The sequence below is a fragment of the Dromiciops gliroides genome, chromosome 4 (genome assembly GCF_019393635.1).
Source record: "Dromiciops gliroides isolate mDroGli1 chromosome 4, mDroGli1.pri, whole genome shotgun sequence".
Lineage (NCBI taxonomy): Eukaryota > Metazoa > Chordata > Mammalia > Microbiotheria > Microbiotheriidae > Dromiciops > Dromiciops gliroides.
The window spans coordinates 256,058,450-256,074,364 of NC_057864.1; the positions used below are offsets into that span (position 1 = coordinate 256,058,450).

At 45.1% G+C, this 15,915-nt stretch overlaps 1 protein-coding gene across 1 annotated transcript; it reads left to right on the forward strand.

The window, feature by feature from the left end:
• The first annotated feature begins 670 nt into the window (after positions 1-670).
• On the forward strand, positions 671-14,598 carry LOC122726529 (guanylyl cyclase-activating protein 1). Its single transcript, XM_043964298.1, has 4 exons — positions 671-871; positions 10,413-10,562; positions 13,769-13,862; positions 14,438-14,598. Exons 1-4 carry the CDS (start codon positions 671-673, stop codon positions 14,596-14,598), a joined length of 606 nt encoding a protein of 201 aa, XP_043820233.1.
• Positions 14,599-15,915: the final 1,317 nt, after the last annotated feature.

Genomic DNA, 15,915 nt, shown 5'->3' on the forward strand with positions numbered 1-15,915 from the left:
TGGTGGGGGGTGGGGTTACCCTAGAGGGAGCTGCTGCCAAGATTTCCTGGTCCCGTTTTATCTTCTGGCCCCCCTCCCCCCCTCCCCCGCAAGAAGGCATTAGGAGATTATTCTCCATTAAGAAAATCTGGGTACCTGTCCTCCAAGGGTTTTAATCCCTTGGCACTCCCTTCTGCCACCTCCTTTCTATTTTCACCTGATCTCCCTCAGGGTGTCAGCCCTATTGGCTACTCGAGGATTTAGTGAGGACTTTTAACACCCGCTGTGGGAACAAGGGGGGGGGGTTGTCAGAAGATAATGGGATAGGGCCGAACCATCCTGGGCTGGGGGGAGGGGAGAAAAGGAGGCCCGCTAGATGTAGGACTTAAGGATAATGTGCTAGCTGTACATGCCTTCCTCCTTCCCTTCATCCTCTTTCTTTCTCTCCCTGTCCCTTGGATGATTTAAGCAGCCATCCGTCTCTTCCTTCACTACTCTGTCCAGAAGTCCCTGTGCACTTGCTGCACGGAAGAGAAAATTTACTTGTATTTTTGTTGATGCCCATGTTTAGTGGGAAGGGATTAGCTTAAAAAAAGATTGCATGTCCCATTGAAAAGGAGAAAGGGGAGCAAGCCCTGACCCTAACCCTAGCCTTCCCATCACCAACACCGGTGAAACCTCAGGAGAGAAGATGGGGAACGTCATGGAAGGGAAGACGGTGGAGGAGCTGAGCAGCACCGAGTGCCACCAGTGGTACAAGAAGTTCATGACCGAGTGCCCATCAGGCCAGCTCACACTCTATGAGTTCAGACAATTCTTTGGCTTGAAAAACCTGAGCCCCTCAGCTAGCCAGTATGTGGAGCAGATGTTTGAGACATTCGACTTCAACAAGGTGAGTGGGGACGAAGGAGGCCAGGCATCCCAAGGAGTCTGGGAAGGCAGGTTACAACATCATAGGAGGAGCAAATCACTTCCTCCCTTTGGACCTCAGTTTCCCCCTCTGTCAAATAGGGAGGTTGGAATAGATGGCTTTTAGGATCTAAAACTATTATCTTAGCAAGGGCAGGGACACTTAGAAACCATAAGATGAAAATCTAGAGGTAGAGGAGGCCTCAGAAGCCAGCTAGTCCAAATCTGAGGTCCAGGGAAAGTGACTTGGCTAAGGTCACACAGGTAGTAGACCCAAGATTCAAACCCGGCTCCTCTGATTCCAGCTTTAGTGGCCTTGTTATTCTATCACAGTTGCACTAGCTGGAAAATGACAGAAGGGGAAGTGTTGCTTTTGTACCTCCAGGGACAGGGCAAGAAGGATCTCAAACCACAGCAAAAGAGGCTGAGGTTAGATGGTAGGGAGGCCACTGGGAACTGGGGTTCTAATCCTTGACCGACTTCTTCATGTCCGTGGGCAGTGTGCTGTCCCAAACTAGGAATGGGGACCTAAGAGGGGCCCTGAGAATTAGGAGGACTGTAGGAGGGAGAGGAACAGTAAGCAGCCAGATTCCTAAACCCTCACCCTGCAGAGCTTGGGGTCAGTTTGACCTTTCCTAGATGAGGTCTAGACTTGGCCAGGGAGCCATGTTACCAATTTAAATGTAAGTGCGTCCTGGAACTAGAGGGCAGTGGATGGGAGTAGGTAGGGGCTAAGGGAGCTACTCTCATCCCAAACTCAAGAATATCTGAGTCTGTTCCCAACAACTTATAGTTAGTTCTGTGTCTCCTGGAGCCTGAGATGACCAGTTCCTCCTTCCTGCCCTCAGCACATAATTATTGCCCTGACTCTTATAGGTTTTTGTTATTGTTGAGTCTTTTCTGTAGTGTCTGACTCTTCATGACCCCATTTGGGGCTTTCTTGAGTAGTTTGCCATTTTCTTCTCCAGCTCATTTTACCGATGAGGAAACTGAGGCAAACAAGGTGAAGTGATTTGCCCAGAGTCACTCATTTAGTAAGTATCTGAGGCAGAATTTGAACTCAGAAAGATGAGTCTTCCTGACCCTAGGCCTAGCATTCTATCCACTGCACCATGTAGCTGCCCTTGAAAGCATACAGATATAGGGAATCTAGGAACTCTGCTATTACTTTATTATTTTTTTGTGTGTGTGAGGCAATTGGGGTTAAGTGACATGCCTAGGGTCACACAGCTAATATGTGTTAAGTGTCTGAGGCTGGATTTGAACTCAGGTCCTCCTGACTCCAGGGCTGGTGCTCTATTCATTGTGCCACCTAGCTGCCCTCTGCTATTACTTTAGATAGAGGGAACTAAGAACTGGACCTATGATTTTACTGGTATAGAGAACTCCCCAAAGAGGTTACTCCTTTTAATAGTGCCGGTGGGTACCTCTTCTGCACCTTTTTGCCTTTGAGAGTTGCCTAGAGGATTGAGGTTATTTGTCCTGGGTCACACAGCCAGTTATGTGTCAAAGGTGGGACTGGAACCTAGGTCCTCCTAGGCAGTTTGTGGTAGTGGATAGAGAAACTGCCTTGAAGTCACTACCTTGCTGTCTGGCTTTTGGATAAATTCACTTAACCTTTCTGTGCCTCAGTTTCTTTATCTGTAAGGGAAATAAAGTTCCATTCTGATGCTTCATGATATGTGGAGGGGACCCTTCTGTCCCTAAGGTAATCCCATGGAAGGCAAATTCTAGAGAGACCTCCAAGCTATAGCCTTTGGGAACCATAAGGAACCTTCATGACACGGGAACACCAGAATGGAATCTTATTTCCCTTTTACAGATAAGAAACTGAGAACTGGGGACTGTGACTTCCCCCAAATCACAGAATATTGTCTCATCACCAGGGGAATTGCTTGTTCTATAGACATTTGCCCAATGCATCTCATGGAGGGATTTCCATTGGCATTGGTTGGGAGTGGGAGAAGTACCCACACAGGCAAAATCCCAGCACTTTCCAAGTATAAAATGTTAAAAATTGAGATAATACTGCCTGGCCTGCTTGCCTCACTGGGTTATTGTCAGAAGCAATTAAGGCAATAGAAACCTCAATGTAAGTTCCTATTAAGACTGCCTTTCTTTACTGGCCCCAGCCCCAGGATGCACCACCATTTTTGCCCTCAGAAAAAAACAAACAAGCCTGGATCACACCCTCTCCCTGCCTCCCCTGCCCAGGCAGAGGCTACAGGCCCTTTCAAGAGAAATTGTTCACTGAGCCTGATAATGCAATAATGAGCCAGCCTTGTTTTTTCCTGGGGCCAGGATTAAGCTGAAAGAATTTGGGAGAGGCTGAGCTGAGTTCTGTTGGGTCGGACCTGGGTCCACAAGAGACACTGGTAAGCCTATGGGGGCTGGTAAGGACTCAGGGCTATTTTCAACTCATATAAAGCAGATTATGGGGTTTGGGGAATGGAAATAGAAAGGACTTCAGTCTGGTGCATGAAGCTTTTCCCTGGGGGAGGAGGGGAGGCCCAGGAAAAGTAGCCAAGATAGGAGAGAGCTGAGTCATCCAGATGGTGGCTGAAAAGAAGCAGAGAAAAGGACAATCCAGTCCGAGAAGCAGCTGTAAGGAAATGGGATTCACCTGTATTGGTGTGGACAGATCTCTAGAATCCAGAGGTGGAAATATTGGAGGAGATGGGGTGAGGAGTAGAGTGGCCTTGGCAGCAGCAGGTTTTCAGCCTAACAGGGCAGCTAAGTGGTGCAGTGGATAGAGCACTAGCCCTGGAGTCAAAAGGACCTGAGTTCAAATCTCACCTCGGACATTTACTAGCTGTGTGACCCTGGGCAAGTCACCTAACCCCAATTCCCTTAAAACATCTCCAGTCTTCCTGATTCATATCTTGCTACTGGACCCAGATGGCTCTGGAGGAGAGAGAGAGGTTGGTGAACTTGCACAGCTCTCCCTCACTTAAATCCAATTCAGTGCAAGTCATGATATCACCCTGATGTCATAGTCCTCTTCAAGAAGGAAGGACAAACAGCAACAGTGAACACGTGGAACTTATGCAACAAATACAAGAGAAGAGAGCCACATCCTCTGAAAAGCAGTGATACTTTTTTTTTTGGTGAGGCAATTGGGGTCAAGTGACTTGCCCAGGGTCACACAGCCAGCAAGTGTCGAGTGTCTGAGGTCAAATCCGAACCCAGGTCCTCCTGACTCCAGGGCCGGTGCTCTATCCACTGCGCCATCTAGCTACCTTTTTTTTGAGCAGTGATACTTTTGATCCGCAGGTGTTATGATCTGAGATCACCCAGTATCTGACCAGTAAGGTCAGGGGAAGGAGGAATGAGCAGTTGTGGTTGTTGACTTCCTGCTGAGAGATGTAGTCTGATAACCATTAGGCAGCTGCTGGTAAAACACTGGGCCTGGAGTCAGAAAGTCCTGAGTTCAAATCTAGCCTTAGACACTAGCTGTGTGACCTTGGACAAGTCACTTAACCTCTCTTTGCTTTCAACTATAGGGAGATAATAAAGCATTTTCCTCACAGAGTTGGAGGGTGTGGGTGGGGAAGCTGTTTGCACAGTGCTTGGCACATAGTAAGTGCTATATAAAAGCTTATTCCCTAATCTGTATTATCAGGAATGGAGGATCTGAACTCTTTACCTGCTTCTACTCACTTCCATCTCTAATTTATATTCCATATAGTTCTATGTGCATGGATAAGTAAATACAGAATGAGTATGCACACAAATATATGCATATATTTACATATTTTACAAATTAATTTCAGTGCTAATAACTAAGAAGGATAGCGTAGGCTTTATATTGTTGTTCAGTCTCAGCTGTGTCCTACTCTTCATGAAAACCCCACTGGGGTTTTCTTGGCAAAGATTCAGGAGTAGTTGGCCATTTCCTTCTTCAACTAATTTTATTGTCAAGGAAACTGAAGCAGACGGGGTCAAGTGACTTACCCAGGGTCGCACAGTAAGTGTCTGAGGCCAGATTTGAACTCTCTCCACTGTACCACCTAGCTGCCCCTCGGCTTTCTATGAGCTTTATACTGGTCAGAGGATCATAGATGCAGAGCTGGAAGGGACCTTTGAGTTTGGCTCAGGCCTAACCCTACATATTTTCCACATAAGATTGGCTAAGGCCAATTTGGCAGGACCACAGAGTACAGGGATGGAATAATATGTGCTAAGTCAGCCCCAGCTGTTTTACTATCAGCTTTCTCTGGCCTTGGATGATGAGTGTGAACAATGAATACCCTAAAGTGGTTGAATGTATTTTAATTTACATTATCCAAAATTATACTTCTATGTGGAATATGGCCATTGGTTCCAGCCCAATGGAAACGTGCAATGAGAACTTGAATGATGCACCCACTCCGTGGAGATTCATTATTCTCGTTAATGGAGACCTAGCTGTATTCAGTCCCAGGCAAATCTCATCAGTGCCATACTGTAGGCAGCTGAAGAAGGTGGGAGAGATAGAGAGAGACAGAGCCCTGGGGGAGAGAGATGAGCACCAGTTTACAGTCATCATATTTAGCTATCCTAGAGCAAGCAATATTTCCTACTGGCTGTGAGCAGGAAGAGGCCCATTCAGTGGGATTTGAGAGCCTCAGCCCCCAAGTATCTTCCCCACTAGGCGGCCATAGAAAACTTTTTAGAACTCTGATGGGCAGGGATAGGTGGTACATCGGATAAAGCACCAGCCCTGAATTCAGGAGGACCTGAGTTTAAATCTGTTCTCAGACACTTGACACTAGCTGTGTGACCCTGAGCAAGTCACTTAACCCTCATTGCCCCACCAAAAAAAAAAAAAGAACTCTGATGGGTGGCTAGGTGGCAGAGTGGGTAGAGTGCTGGGCAAAGAGTCAGCAAGATTCATCTTCTGGGATTCAAATCCACTCTCAGGCATTTACTAGCTTTATGACCCTGGGCAAGTCACTTAACTCTATTTGCCTCAGTTTCCTCATCTGTAAAATGAGCTGGAGAAGGAAATGGCAAACCACTCCTGTATCTTTGCTGAGAAAACCCTGAATGGGGTCAGGAAGAGTCAGACACGACTGAAACAGTTCAACAACATCAAAACCAAAATACATATGTGTTGCCTGGTGGTAGGCCCCCCATTAACCCTTTAGTATGGATTAGTTTATCATTTGAGCTAGCCTGTCACCTGGCAGGGTAGGACAGGAGTCAGGTAAGTTCTTTTTTTTTTTTTTTGGTGAGACAATTGGGGTTAAGTGACTTGCCTAAGGTCACACAGCTAGTAAGTGTTAAGTGTCTGAGGTCGGATTTGAACTCAGGTCCTCCTGAATCCAGGGCTGGTGCTCCATCCACTGCGCCATCTAGCTGCCCTGACAGGTAAGTTCTGATCCTCAGCTTCCTTCCTTTGTATCATGAGTCAGCTCGGTGCCACCTCCCTACAGGAAGCCTTTCCTGATCTCCCTCATTGCTAATGTTCTTTCTCTTTATCAAATTATCTTATATTTACTTCTCTGTATCTGGGGTATCTTACTCCCCCCCACCCGAGTAGAAGTTCTTGAAGTCAGGGAGTGCCTCCCACAGTCCTTTTTACCAGATGTAACATATGAAAAAACTGGATAACAATATGACTCAACAGTAGAAGGCAGCTAAGTGGTACAGTGAATAGAACACTGAACCCGGAGTCTGGAAGACTTGAATTCAAATTTGACTTCAGAAACTTCCTATTTGTGTGGCCCTGGACAAGCCACTTAACTTCTTTTTGCCTCAGTTTCTTCATCTGTAAAATGGAGAAAAGAGCACCTGCCTCCAGAGGTTGTTGTGAGAATCAAAGGAGATTGTGTTTGTAAAGCACTTCATAAATATAAAAAATCTATACAAATGCCATATTATTATTGTTGTTGTTGTCAAGAGGTAGTGCATGATCAGCACCAAATGAAAAGGAGAGTTGGAAAGGGCAATGGGAGTTCAGGGGAGGGAGAGATTGATCCCTCAGGGCTGAAGTGGATATCAAGCTGGAAGTGACACCAGAAGCTATTTAGTTGGACTGCCTCTTTTTTTTTTTTTTTTGGCAGAGCAATGACGGTTAAGTGATTTGTCCAGGGTCACACAGCTAGTGTCAAGTGTCTGAGGTCGGATTTGAACTCAGGTCCTCCCGAATCCAGAGCTGGTACTTTATCCACTGCACCACCTAGCTACCTCTGACCTCCTCTTTTCTACAGGAAAAGAAACTGACATCTTTTCACTTCAGTTCAACAAACATTTAATGCCAGGAAACAATCTTAACAATTAGGGTTGTTCATAAATGAATGGATTGCCTTGCCCCTTAAAGTACTGCGTTTCCCATATTGGAGGTTGTTGTTAAAAAAGCGCATACATTGTCTTAGAAAGGCATTATTTGTCATTAACATCTTAGTGTGGATTGGTGTATCAGGTTTGTTTCAGGTACGGAATCGACCTTAGAGCCCGTCTGGGCAAACCTCTCTATTTACCATACAGGTGTGAAACCTGGGGACCTCAGAAGGGGACGTGACTTGCCTAAAATGACAAATTGATTTAGAAACAGAGCTAGGACTAGAATCCAGGTCTATTGATTCCTGGTGGGTGTTTTCATTTATTCAGCAAAAACTCATTAAGCATCTACAGTGTACAAAGCATTATATTCTTTGCTAGGAGCATCTGGGTGGGTAAGAGACTTGTACTCATACTTAGAAAGACCTGAGTTCAAATCTCCCCTCGGACACTTGCTAGCTGTCTGACACCAAGCAAGGTCAAGTCACAACCTCTCTCAGCCTCAGTTTCCTCAAAATGGGTATAATAATAGCACCTACTCCACAGGGTTGTTGTGAGAAATGGAACATGTAAAATACTTTGTTAATGTTAAAAAGTATTCTGTAAATGGTAGTTATTATTCCTTTCCCAATTCTCCTTAAGACTAGTATCTTCTATTCATTATTTCCAATTTATCATATATATATATATATATATATATATATATAATGTTTTGTTGTTTAGTTGTTTTCATTCATACTTGACTCTTTGTAACACCTTTTGGGGTTTTCTTTGCAAGGATACTAGAGTGGTTTTCCATTTTCTTCTTCAGCTCATTTTACAGATGTGGAAATTGAGGCAAGCAAAGTTAAGTGGTCCAGAATTACATAACTAGTAAGTGTCAGAGCCTGAATTTGAACTCAGGTCTTCCTGACTATAGGCCTGGCATGCTATCCACTGTGCCATTTCTCCTTTTCTTTCTCTTTCTCTCTCTCTGTATGTGTATAGATGTGTATATATATATGTATATATATATACATATACACACCTTTATTTCATATATAGTTGTTTGCATGTTGTCTCACCCATCAGACTTCGAGGTCCTTGAGAACAAGGATTGTCTTTTACCTTTGTTAGCACAGTGCCTGGCACATAGTTGGTATTTTTAATAAATTTGAATTGACTGACTAGGGGTGGTGGAAAGTTTAAATAATATATCCTCATGGAGCTTGTAGGAAAGAGACAGGTAAGTGGTATATTGGATATAGTGCTGGACCTGGAATCAGGAAGACCTGAGTTCAAATCTGGCCTCAGATACCTACTAGCTGTGTGACCCTGGGCAAGTTACTTAACCTCTGCCGGCTTCATTTTCTTTATTTGTAAAATGAGGGAAACAATAGCACCTGCCTTGTAGGTTTGTTGTGAGGATCAAATAAAACAATATTTGTAAAGTGTTTTGAGAACTTTAAGGTTCTATGTAAATGCTGGCTATTATTATTGATAGAGGACCATACTCTTAGATAGGGCAGCTGGGTGGCACAGTGGATCAAGTGCAGGGACTGGAGTCAGGAGGACCTGAATTCAAATCTGGTCTCAGCTACTTACTAGCTGTGTGACCCTGGGCAAGTCACTTCACCTGGTTTGCCCCAGTTTTCTCATCTGTAAAATGAACTGGAGAAGGAAATGGCAAACCACTCCAACATTTTGGCCAAGAAAACCCCAAATAAGGTCATAAAGATTTGGACAAAACTGAAAAATAACAATTCTCTTAGATAAGAGTGTGATGCAAAATTGTACATGATAAATACTTTAAAGAGTTGTTAATCACAATGCCGGTGAAGGCCAAGAGGGAAAGGAGGTTGTAATTGACAAGTATGGCGGTCAGTTCAGTTTGGGGCTTGCATAACAGTGCTCTTAGCAGACAGTAGGTTTTGATGGAATAAGACACAGGACCTGCAAGTGTTGGTGTTTTGGGGGAGGCCAAAAAAGATCTCTGGGGAAAGACCATACTAGCTAACTTGTATTTCTCTAATAGCTCATATTTCTAAATAGCTTTATGGTTTTCAAAGACATTTCTTCAAACAACCCTATAAAGTAGCAAGTGAAAGCATTATTCTTCCCAATTTACCTAGGGCTCAGAAAGGTGAAGACTGGAGGATCAGAAGGGATAAGAAACTTACATGTCCTTCCATAGCTAGTGACAGAGAAGGCACTCAAACCTGGATCTCTCCTGAGTCTAAGTCCAGAATTCCATACACTACACCATACTGCCTACTCAGTGGGGACTGGGGAGAGGAAGAAGGGCAGGGCAGGGCAGGGCATGTCCTGGAGCTGCTACAAGGGCTCATAGGATCTGATAGGGAAGAAGCATCCAAGGAAAAGGAGGTATAGAAGTGGTAGTGGAGGAGGGGAGGGAGGAAGGGAGATACAGTCCCCAAGTAAACCTTGTGTATCTGTTTTATCTTCCTTAGGTGGGCAGTTCCTTAAGGGGGAAGGGACCATGGCTTATTTTTGTTTTTTCCTTCATATCTACCATATTGTTGGGCATATAGTAGGAACTCATTAAGTGTTTGTTGAATAAATGTTGGATGAACTTTATACATTTCACCGTGGTGTCCAAGGTCCCTGGTACTCCCTATCAGCTCTAGATAGGGTCAGGTCTCATTGGGACAAACATTTGAGACCCGGTTATTGGGTGGAAGTGTGAGCGGGGCCTGGGAAACTGTCCAATTATGACATCAGAGGACTGACAGTGAAATGTTCCTCCTGCCTCTTGCCAGAAAGGTGGTGGACTACAGGTATGGAATGAGGCATACATTTTCAGACACAGCTAACCTATTGATATTTTTTGCTTCAGGAATTTATTTGTTACAATCTTGTTGTTGTTATTCATTCATTTTGGTTGTGTGCAATTCTATGTGACCCCATTTGGGATTTTTCTTGGCAAAGACACTGGAGTGGTTCGCCATTTCCTTCTCCAGATCAGTTTACATATGAGAAAACTGAGGCAAACAAGATTAAGTGATTTGCCCAGTGTCACACAGCTAGGAAATGTTTGAGGCTGGATCTGGATTCAAGGACTTGAGTCTTCCTGACTTCAGTCCTGACATTCTATCAATTGTGCCACCTAGCCACCCATTTGTTACAAGGGCAGGTTCTATTTGTGGTAGGAAGGTAGTGTCAGGGTAGGGGTCCATAAATGGTGTGGGTTTTTTTGGAAAAAAGGAAAATAAATAGTTTGAGCTGGGAATCCCCTAACAGTCCTGTCTGTTCCTGCCTAGGATGGTTACATTGACTTCATGGAGTACGTGGCTGCCCTGAGCCTGGTCTTGAAAGGGAAGGTGGAACAGAAGCTTCGCTGGTACTTTAAGCTATATGATGTGGATGGCAATGGCTGCATTGACCGAGGGGAGCTGCTCAACATCATCCGGGTAACTTAAGGTGACCAGATAGTCTGGTTTGGCCCAGACTGGCCCACTTAGCCTGGGAAGTTCCTGTTTGATCCCTTGCACCAGGAAAATAGCTGTGGACCAACTGTAAAGTCTGCTTCCTTACTTTGTGAATGACCATATCTAAGCTAGCCTTTCATAATGCTTAACACTTTGACTATGGCTCCAGATCCCTTTCCTAGACTTTCTTAGCCCAAGAAAAGACTCTCTAATCCTTGCTTGACATTTCAGACTTAGGAGAACTCCCTTTAGGGTTTTTAGAGAAGGGAGAAGATTAAAATTCTCTTATTTTATAACATCCAGATTGACAGTAGCAATATGTTAGTAAATATTTAACAACTGGCTCTATGAAGAAAAAATGAACCCACGATACACTTTTTTTTTGGTTTGTTTGGTTTTTTTGCAGGGCAATGGGGGTTAAGTGACTTGCCCAGGGTCACACAGCTAGTAAGTGTCGAGTGTCTGAGGCCGGATTTGAACTCAGGTCCTCCTGAATCCAGGGCCGGTGCTTTATCCACTGCACCACCTAGCTGCCCCTCCTTTCATCTTCTAAGTCTATGATTGTGTGTGGTTGTAAGGAGGAACATTGAGGCTTGATGTCAGGGAAGACTCCTTAAATAGTTACAAACGTCCCAAAGCGGGGTGGGCTGAATTCTATCAGTAGTTGCTCTGCCCCAAAAGTCTTTGGGGAAGGCCAGATGTCCACTTGTTGAGGATATTTATAGTGTGATTTCCTTCTCTAGTACAGGGAGGACTAGATGGTGGCAGAGGTCCCCCAGAATTCTACAATTCTGTGATTTACAGATTGAAGGTTGCCTCTCTGTCAGTAATTTGCTGTGTATCCTTAGGCAAGCCACTTGGCCTTTGAACCTGTTTTTTCATCTATAAAAAGGGGATAATGATTCCACTACCCAAATCTTAGAGCTCTGTATACATGTGAATTATTGTTATTCTCATTGCCTCTTAGCATCAAATGAGAATCAAGATGAAAGAAGGAACTACAGAAATGTGACATCACATGATTGCACTGTCATAGGGACCAAATTCCTTCAGAGCAAGGATTGTCTTTGACCTTTCTTTGTATCCCTATTGCTGAGCAAACAGTAGGTGCTTAATAAATGTTTATTGCCTATCAGAGAATGTTAGAACACAGAACATGGAATGTCAGAGCTGGAAGGGAACTTAGAACATAGAATGTTACAACACAGAGCATGGACTGTCTGGGGTGGAAGGGACCTTGAAACAGACTGTTAGAATTCATAACATGGATTGTCAAGGCTAGAAAGACTTTACAACATATAAAAGGGGCAGCTAGGTGGCACAGTGGATAAAACACTGGCCCTGGATTCAGGAGGACCTGAGTTCAAATCCGGACTCAGACACTTGACATTTATTAGCTGCGTGACCCTGGGCAAGTCACTTAACCCTCATTACCCCGCTTTAAAAAACACACGACAAAAACACCCCCCCCCCCAGAAAAAAACCCCAAACAACAACAACCCAAAACCATATGATGCTGGAACACAGGACTTAGAATTCTAGAGCTGGAAGAGGACTTAGAACATAGAATGTTAATACACAAAACACAGACTATCAGAGTTTAAAGGGACCTTCAAGATCATTTAGCTGAACCCCTTCATTTTACAGTCAAGCAAACTGAGACCCAGAGAAGGGATTAGCTTGTGTGAGGTCACAAAGTACATAGCAGGGGTGGGATTCAAACTCAGGTCTTCTGATTCCGAGCCCAGTCTTCTTCTTTTATCATTATAAACTGAGCACATTTTGTGTGTCTGGCCTTGGGTGAGGCACTGTGGGGAATATATTTGGTTTTTTGGGTTTTTTGGTGGAGCAATGAGGGTTAAGTGACTTGCCCAGGGTCACACAGCTAGTAAGTGTCAAGTGTCTGAGGTCAAATTTGAACTCAGGTCCTCCTGAATTCAGGGCTGGTGCTTTATCCACTGTGCCACCTAGCTGCCCCCCACTGTGGGGAATATAGAGGAGCATAAGGCATGAGGAGAATTAGAATCTTGTACTGAGTGGGACTAGAGCGGTCAGGAAGTCATAGAACCATTGAGCTGCAAGGGAACTTGGAGATCAAGGTCACCCACTTATCCATTTTACGGACCTTCTCAAGCTCCTTCTGCCTCCTAAGATTTTGTGATTCTACATTGTATCTGCACCCAAGTTGCTCTATCAGAGGAAACAATCTATTTCTCTCTCTCTAGTTTAGGTTTCACTCTTACTCTCTCCCCTACACCAAGCCCTCTCCCCTCTTCCTGCATCCAAGTCATTGTTTTTCTTCTCCAGGAGTGAGGATTGGAGGTAATGGAGAGAAGCCTCTAGGTTGAGACCCCAGTAACCACAGCCCATCAGGATGGATTGTTGTTGTTCAGTCGTTTCAATCGTGTCTGACTCTTCGTGACCTCATTGGGGTTTTCTTGGCAGACATACTAAAGGGATTTGTTATTTCCTTCTCCAGCTCATTTTACAGATGAGGAAACTGAGGCAAACAGAGTAAAGTGTGTTGCCCAGGGTCCCACAGCTGCAGATGGATTTGAACTCAGTCTTCCTAACTCCAAGCCCGGCACTTTACCCACTGTGCCATCTAGCTGCCCCTACACTGGACTAGATGATCTTAAAAGTTCCTGTCCTGTCTCTGTGCCGCGCCTCCCCCCCCCCCCCCAAGCACCTGACATATTATGACTTGAGCATCAAGGCACTAATCCCCAGCGATGAAGCTGGTTCCTTCCTCTTTATGAAGAGGGACTTCTATACTTCCTGACGTGGGGAGGGTATCGACTCTATGGGAAGCACTGTAATAGTCCCTCTACTAGGTGTAGCAGTCTGTCAAGATGCCCAGGCCCAAGAGAATAAGGCAATTGTCTTTCTCAACCCTGCAGCTTGCAAAGATAAAGCCAGACATCTTTTTGAAGCGTGCTGTTCCGATTTTACACTTATCTGGCATGGATGTGACTGTAGTCAAGGCAGATTACAAAGGACAAGTTAAGAAGCTACTAAATGAAAAGCTAAATTCCTTCCAGATTCCTTCCACGAAACCCCGACAGCTTGTCCTGCTGCGCCACCTGCTGTCCAAATTCGGATATTGCATCTTTTATCCAGGCTTGTCCACTCCAGCTCAGACTCTCTCTCTCCTTCATCTCAACCACTCTTCTGTTATTTTCCTCTAGGCCATACGAGCCATTAACCCTTGCAGCGATTCAACCATGAGTGCAGAGGAGTTCACGGACACAGTGTTTGCCAAGATTGATGTCAATGGGGACGGTAAAGGAGGAACCTTGACGGGAGGGGGACAACACAATTGGGACCTTTCTCCTTTCGCTCTAACCCTCTTCCCCCCATCCAATGTCTAGCCATATACCCTTCTATCCGTCCATTCAAGCTCGTGTCCACAGGCTCCATATTAACTTTTAGAGGTTAAACCCAACCCTGCCCATGGGACCTGGACACTTCTAAGCTCCTACATCCCAACTCTAGGATCCTGCCTCCTATGTCCCCACGTACTCTGCCAAGATTTTAGCTGACTTGCCCACCTCCCACCCCCAATCAGACTCCTTTCTTAGGATCCTATGGCCTCAGTTCTGCCTACTGTCCTTTGTCTCCAGACTTTTTTCCTTTGTCCCATCCCTGATCCTTTGACCCCTCCTTTACTGATTCCCCATGCCCATACCCATGCCCCACCCCTGTACTCCGGACTCCCTCCTTTCAACTGGTCCATTTCGTCTAACCATGCTCCGGGTTCCAGACCATCACCCCAGCCACACCCCCTACCCCCTGCCCTCCCACTGGTCTGTATTCCCCACTCAGAGATTGATGCCTTCTTCTCTTCTCCCCTCCAGGTGAGTTGTCTTTGGAGGAATTCATGGAGGGTGTCCAGAAGGACGAGATGCTGTTGGACACATTGACCCGAAGCTTAGACCTTACCCACATTGTTCGCATGATCCAGAATGGTGGGCAGAACGTGGACCAAGGACAAGGCGGGGATGGGGCGGCTGGGTGAGCCCAGAGGGGGCTGGGCTACCATCTCTGAGGCTAGTTTTGTATTCTTTTTTTTTTTTTAAATATATATTATGCAGCACTTACACGGGCTTCAGTTTACCTCCTTTCAGGGTGTTGATGAGTGGTTAGTGCTTGCTGATCCTACAGGCAGCATGGTGGGGTGGACAGAGCTCTGGATTTGGACTCAAGAAGATCTGGACTCTTTCATCAGACACTCACTAGCTGTATGACTCTGGACAAATCACTTAACCTCTTAGATTCTCATTTTCCTCATCTACAAAATGAAAGGATTGGACTCAGCACCTACTAAGTCCCTTCCAGTTCTAAATTTATGGTCCTATGATTGATTTCTTGAGAGTCATGAGGCCTGATCCACAGGGTACAATCTGGGAAGGACTCTGGTGTGCTTAGAAGGGAGAAGCCTGGAGCCTGGGTCATTTGTCCTGGTCTTTTTGAGTGAGCTAGGTCAGTTCTGGGGAGCAGGATTTATTTTACAATCCTAGAACTACAGTATCTCAAAGTTAAAAGGCATCTCAAAGGTAATTTATTCTAGCCCTGACTGGAGTACAAATGCCCTTTACAACGCACCTGACAAGTGGTCTTCCAGCCTCTAAAAGCCAATCCTAGGTTTCTCCTCAGTCTCCTCTTGCTCCCTTCTTGGCCTCTGAGAGTAGGGAATTAGAGGGGTGGTTACTGAAGAATAGAAGGGGAAAAGCTCAGGGAAGAGAGGTCTGGGAAAAGACTTCCCACATCCCTACTTCCCTTCAGGGAGCTCTCAGCCTATCCTGAGTCACTCACTCACTCACTCAATAAACATTTAGTAGCCCCTTATTGTGTCTGAGCTCTGTGCTAGGTACTGGAAGGCCCAAAATTTAGAAAAAACACCCCCTCCCCCAAAGAACCAAGTAAGAATTGGTCTTAATAATCCTTTGATTCTCCATTTTACCTATTCCCTGCCCCCGATTGTGCTGGCCAGGGTTGAGCCTCTGGGGAGGGCAATGGCTCTTGTATTTCAGGGAGTGCAAGGAAGGGATGTCTCCCCTTTCTTCTCCTTTCCTGGCATTTTTCTGAGAAGTGGCGAGAGAGCCATCAGTCCTACAACCAGGCCATGACAGTGCTATCTCCTTCTCATTGCTACAGTTACCCAGCAGCATCCAGACGTCTGAGGCTCTGACTCAGTGTGTAGTATAAGCATGTGTACAGATGTTGGACACATATATAAGCTGTGGATTTATATGTTGGATGTGTGTATCTGTAGGTATAGGTGTTTCCGCGGTATGTATTTGTGTATACAACATATACATATGTGTATGTCAAA

Excerpts from the sequence above, each read along its gene's own strand:
- LOC122726529 (XM_043964298.1), top strand. The coding sequence starts at position 671 with ATGGGGAACGTCATGGAAGGGAAGACGGTGGAGGAGCTGAGCAGCACC. Across the intron at positions 872-10,412 it reads AGACATTCGACTTCAACAAG|GATGGTTACATTGACTTCAT; the intron begins GTGAGTGGGGAC and ends GTTCCTGCCTAG. Across the intron at positions 10,563-13,768 it reads AGCTGCTCAACATCATCCGG|GCCATACGAGCCATTAACCC; the intron begins GTAACTTAAGGT and ends ATTTTCCTCTAG.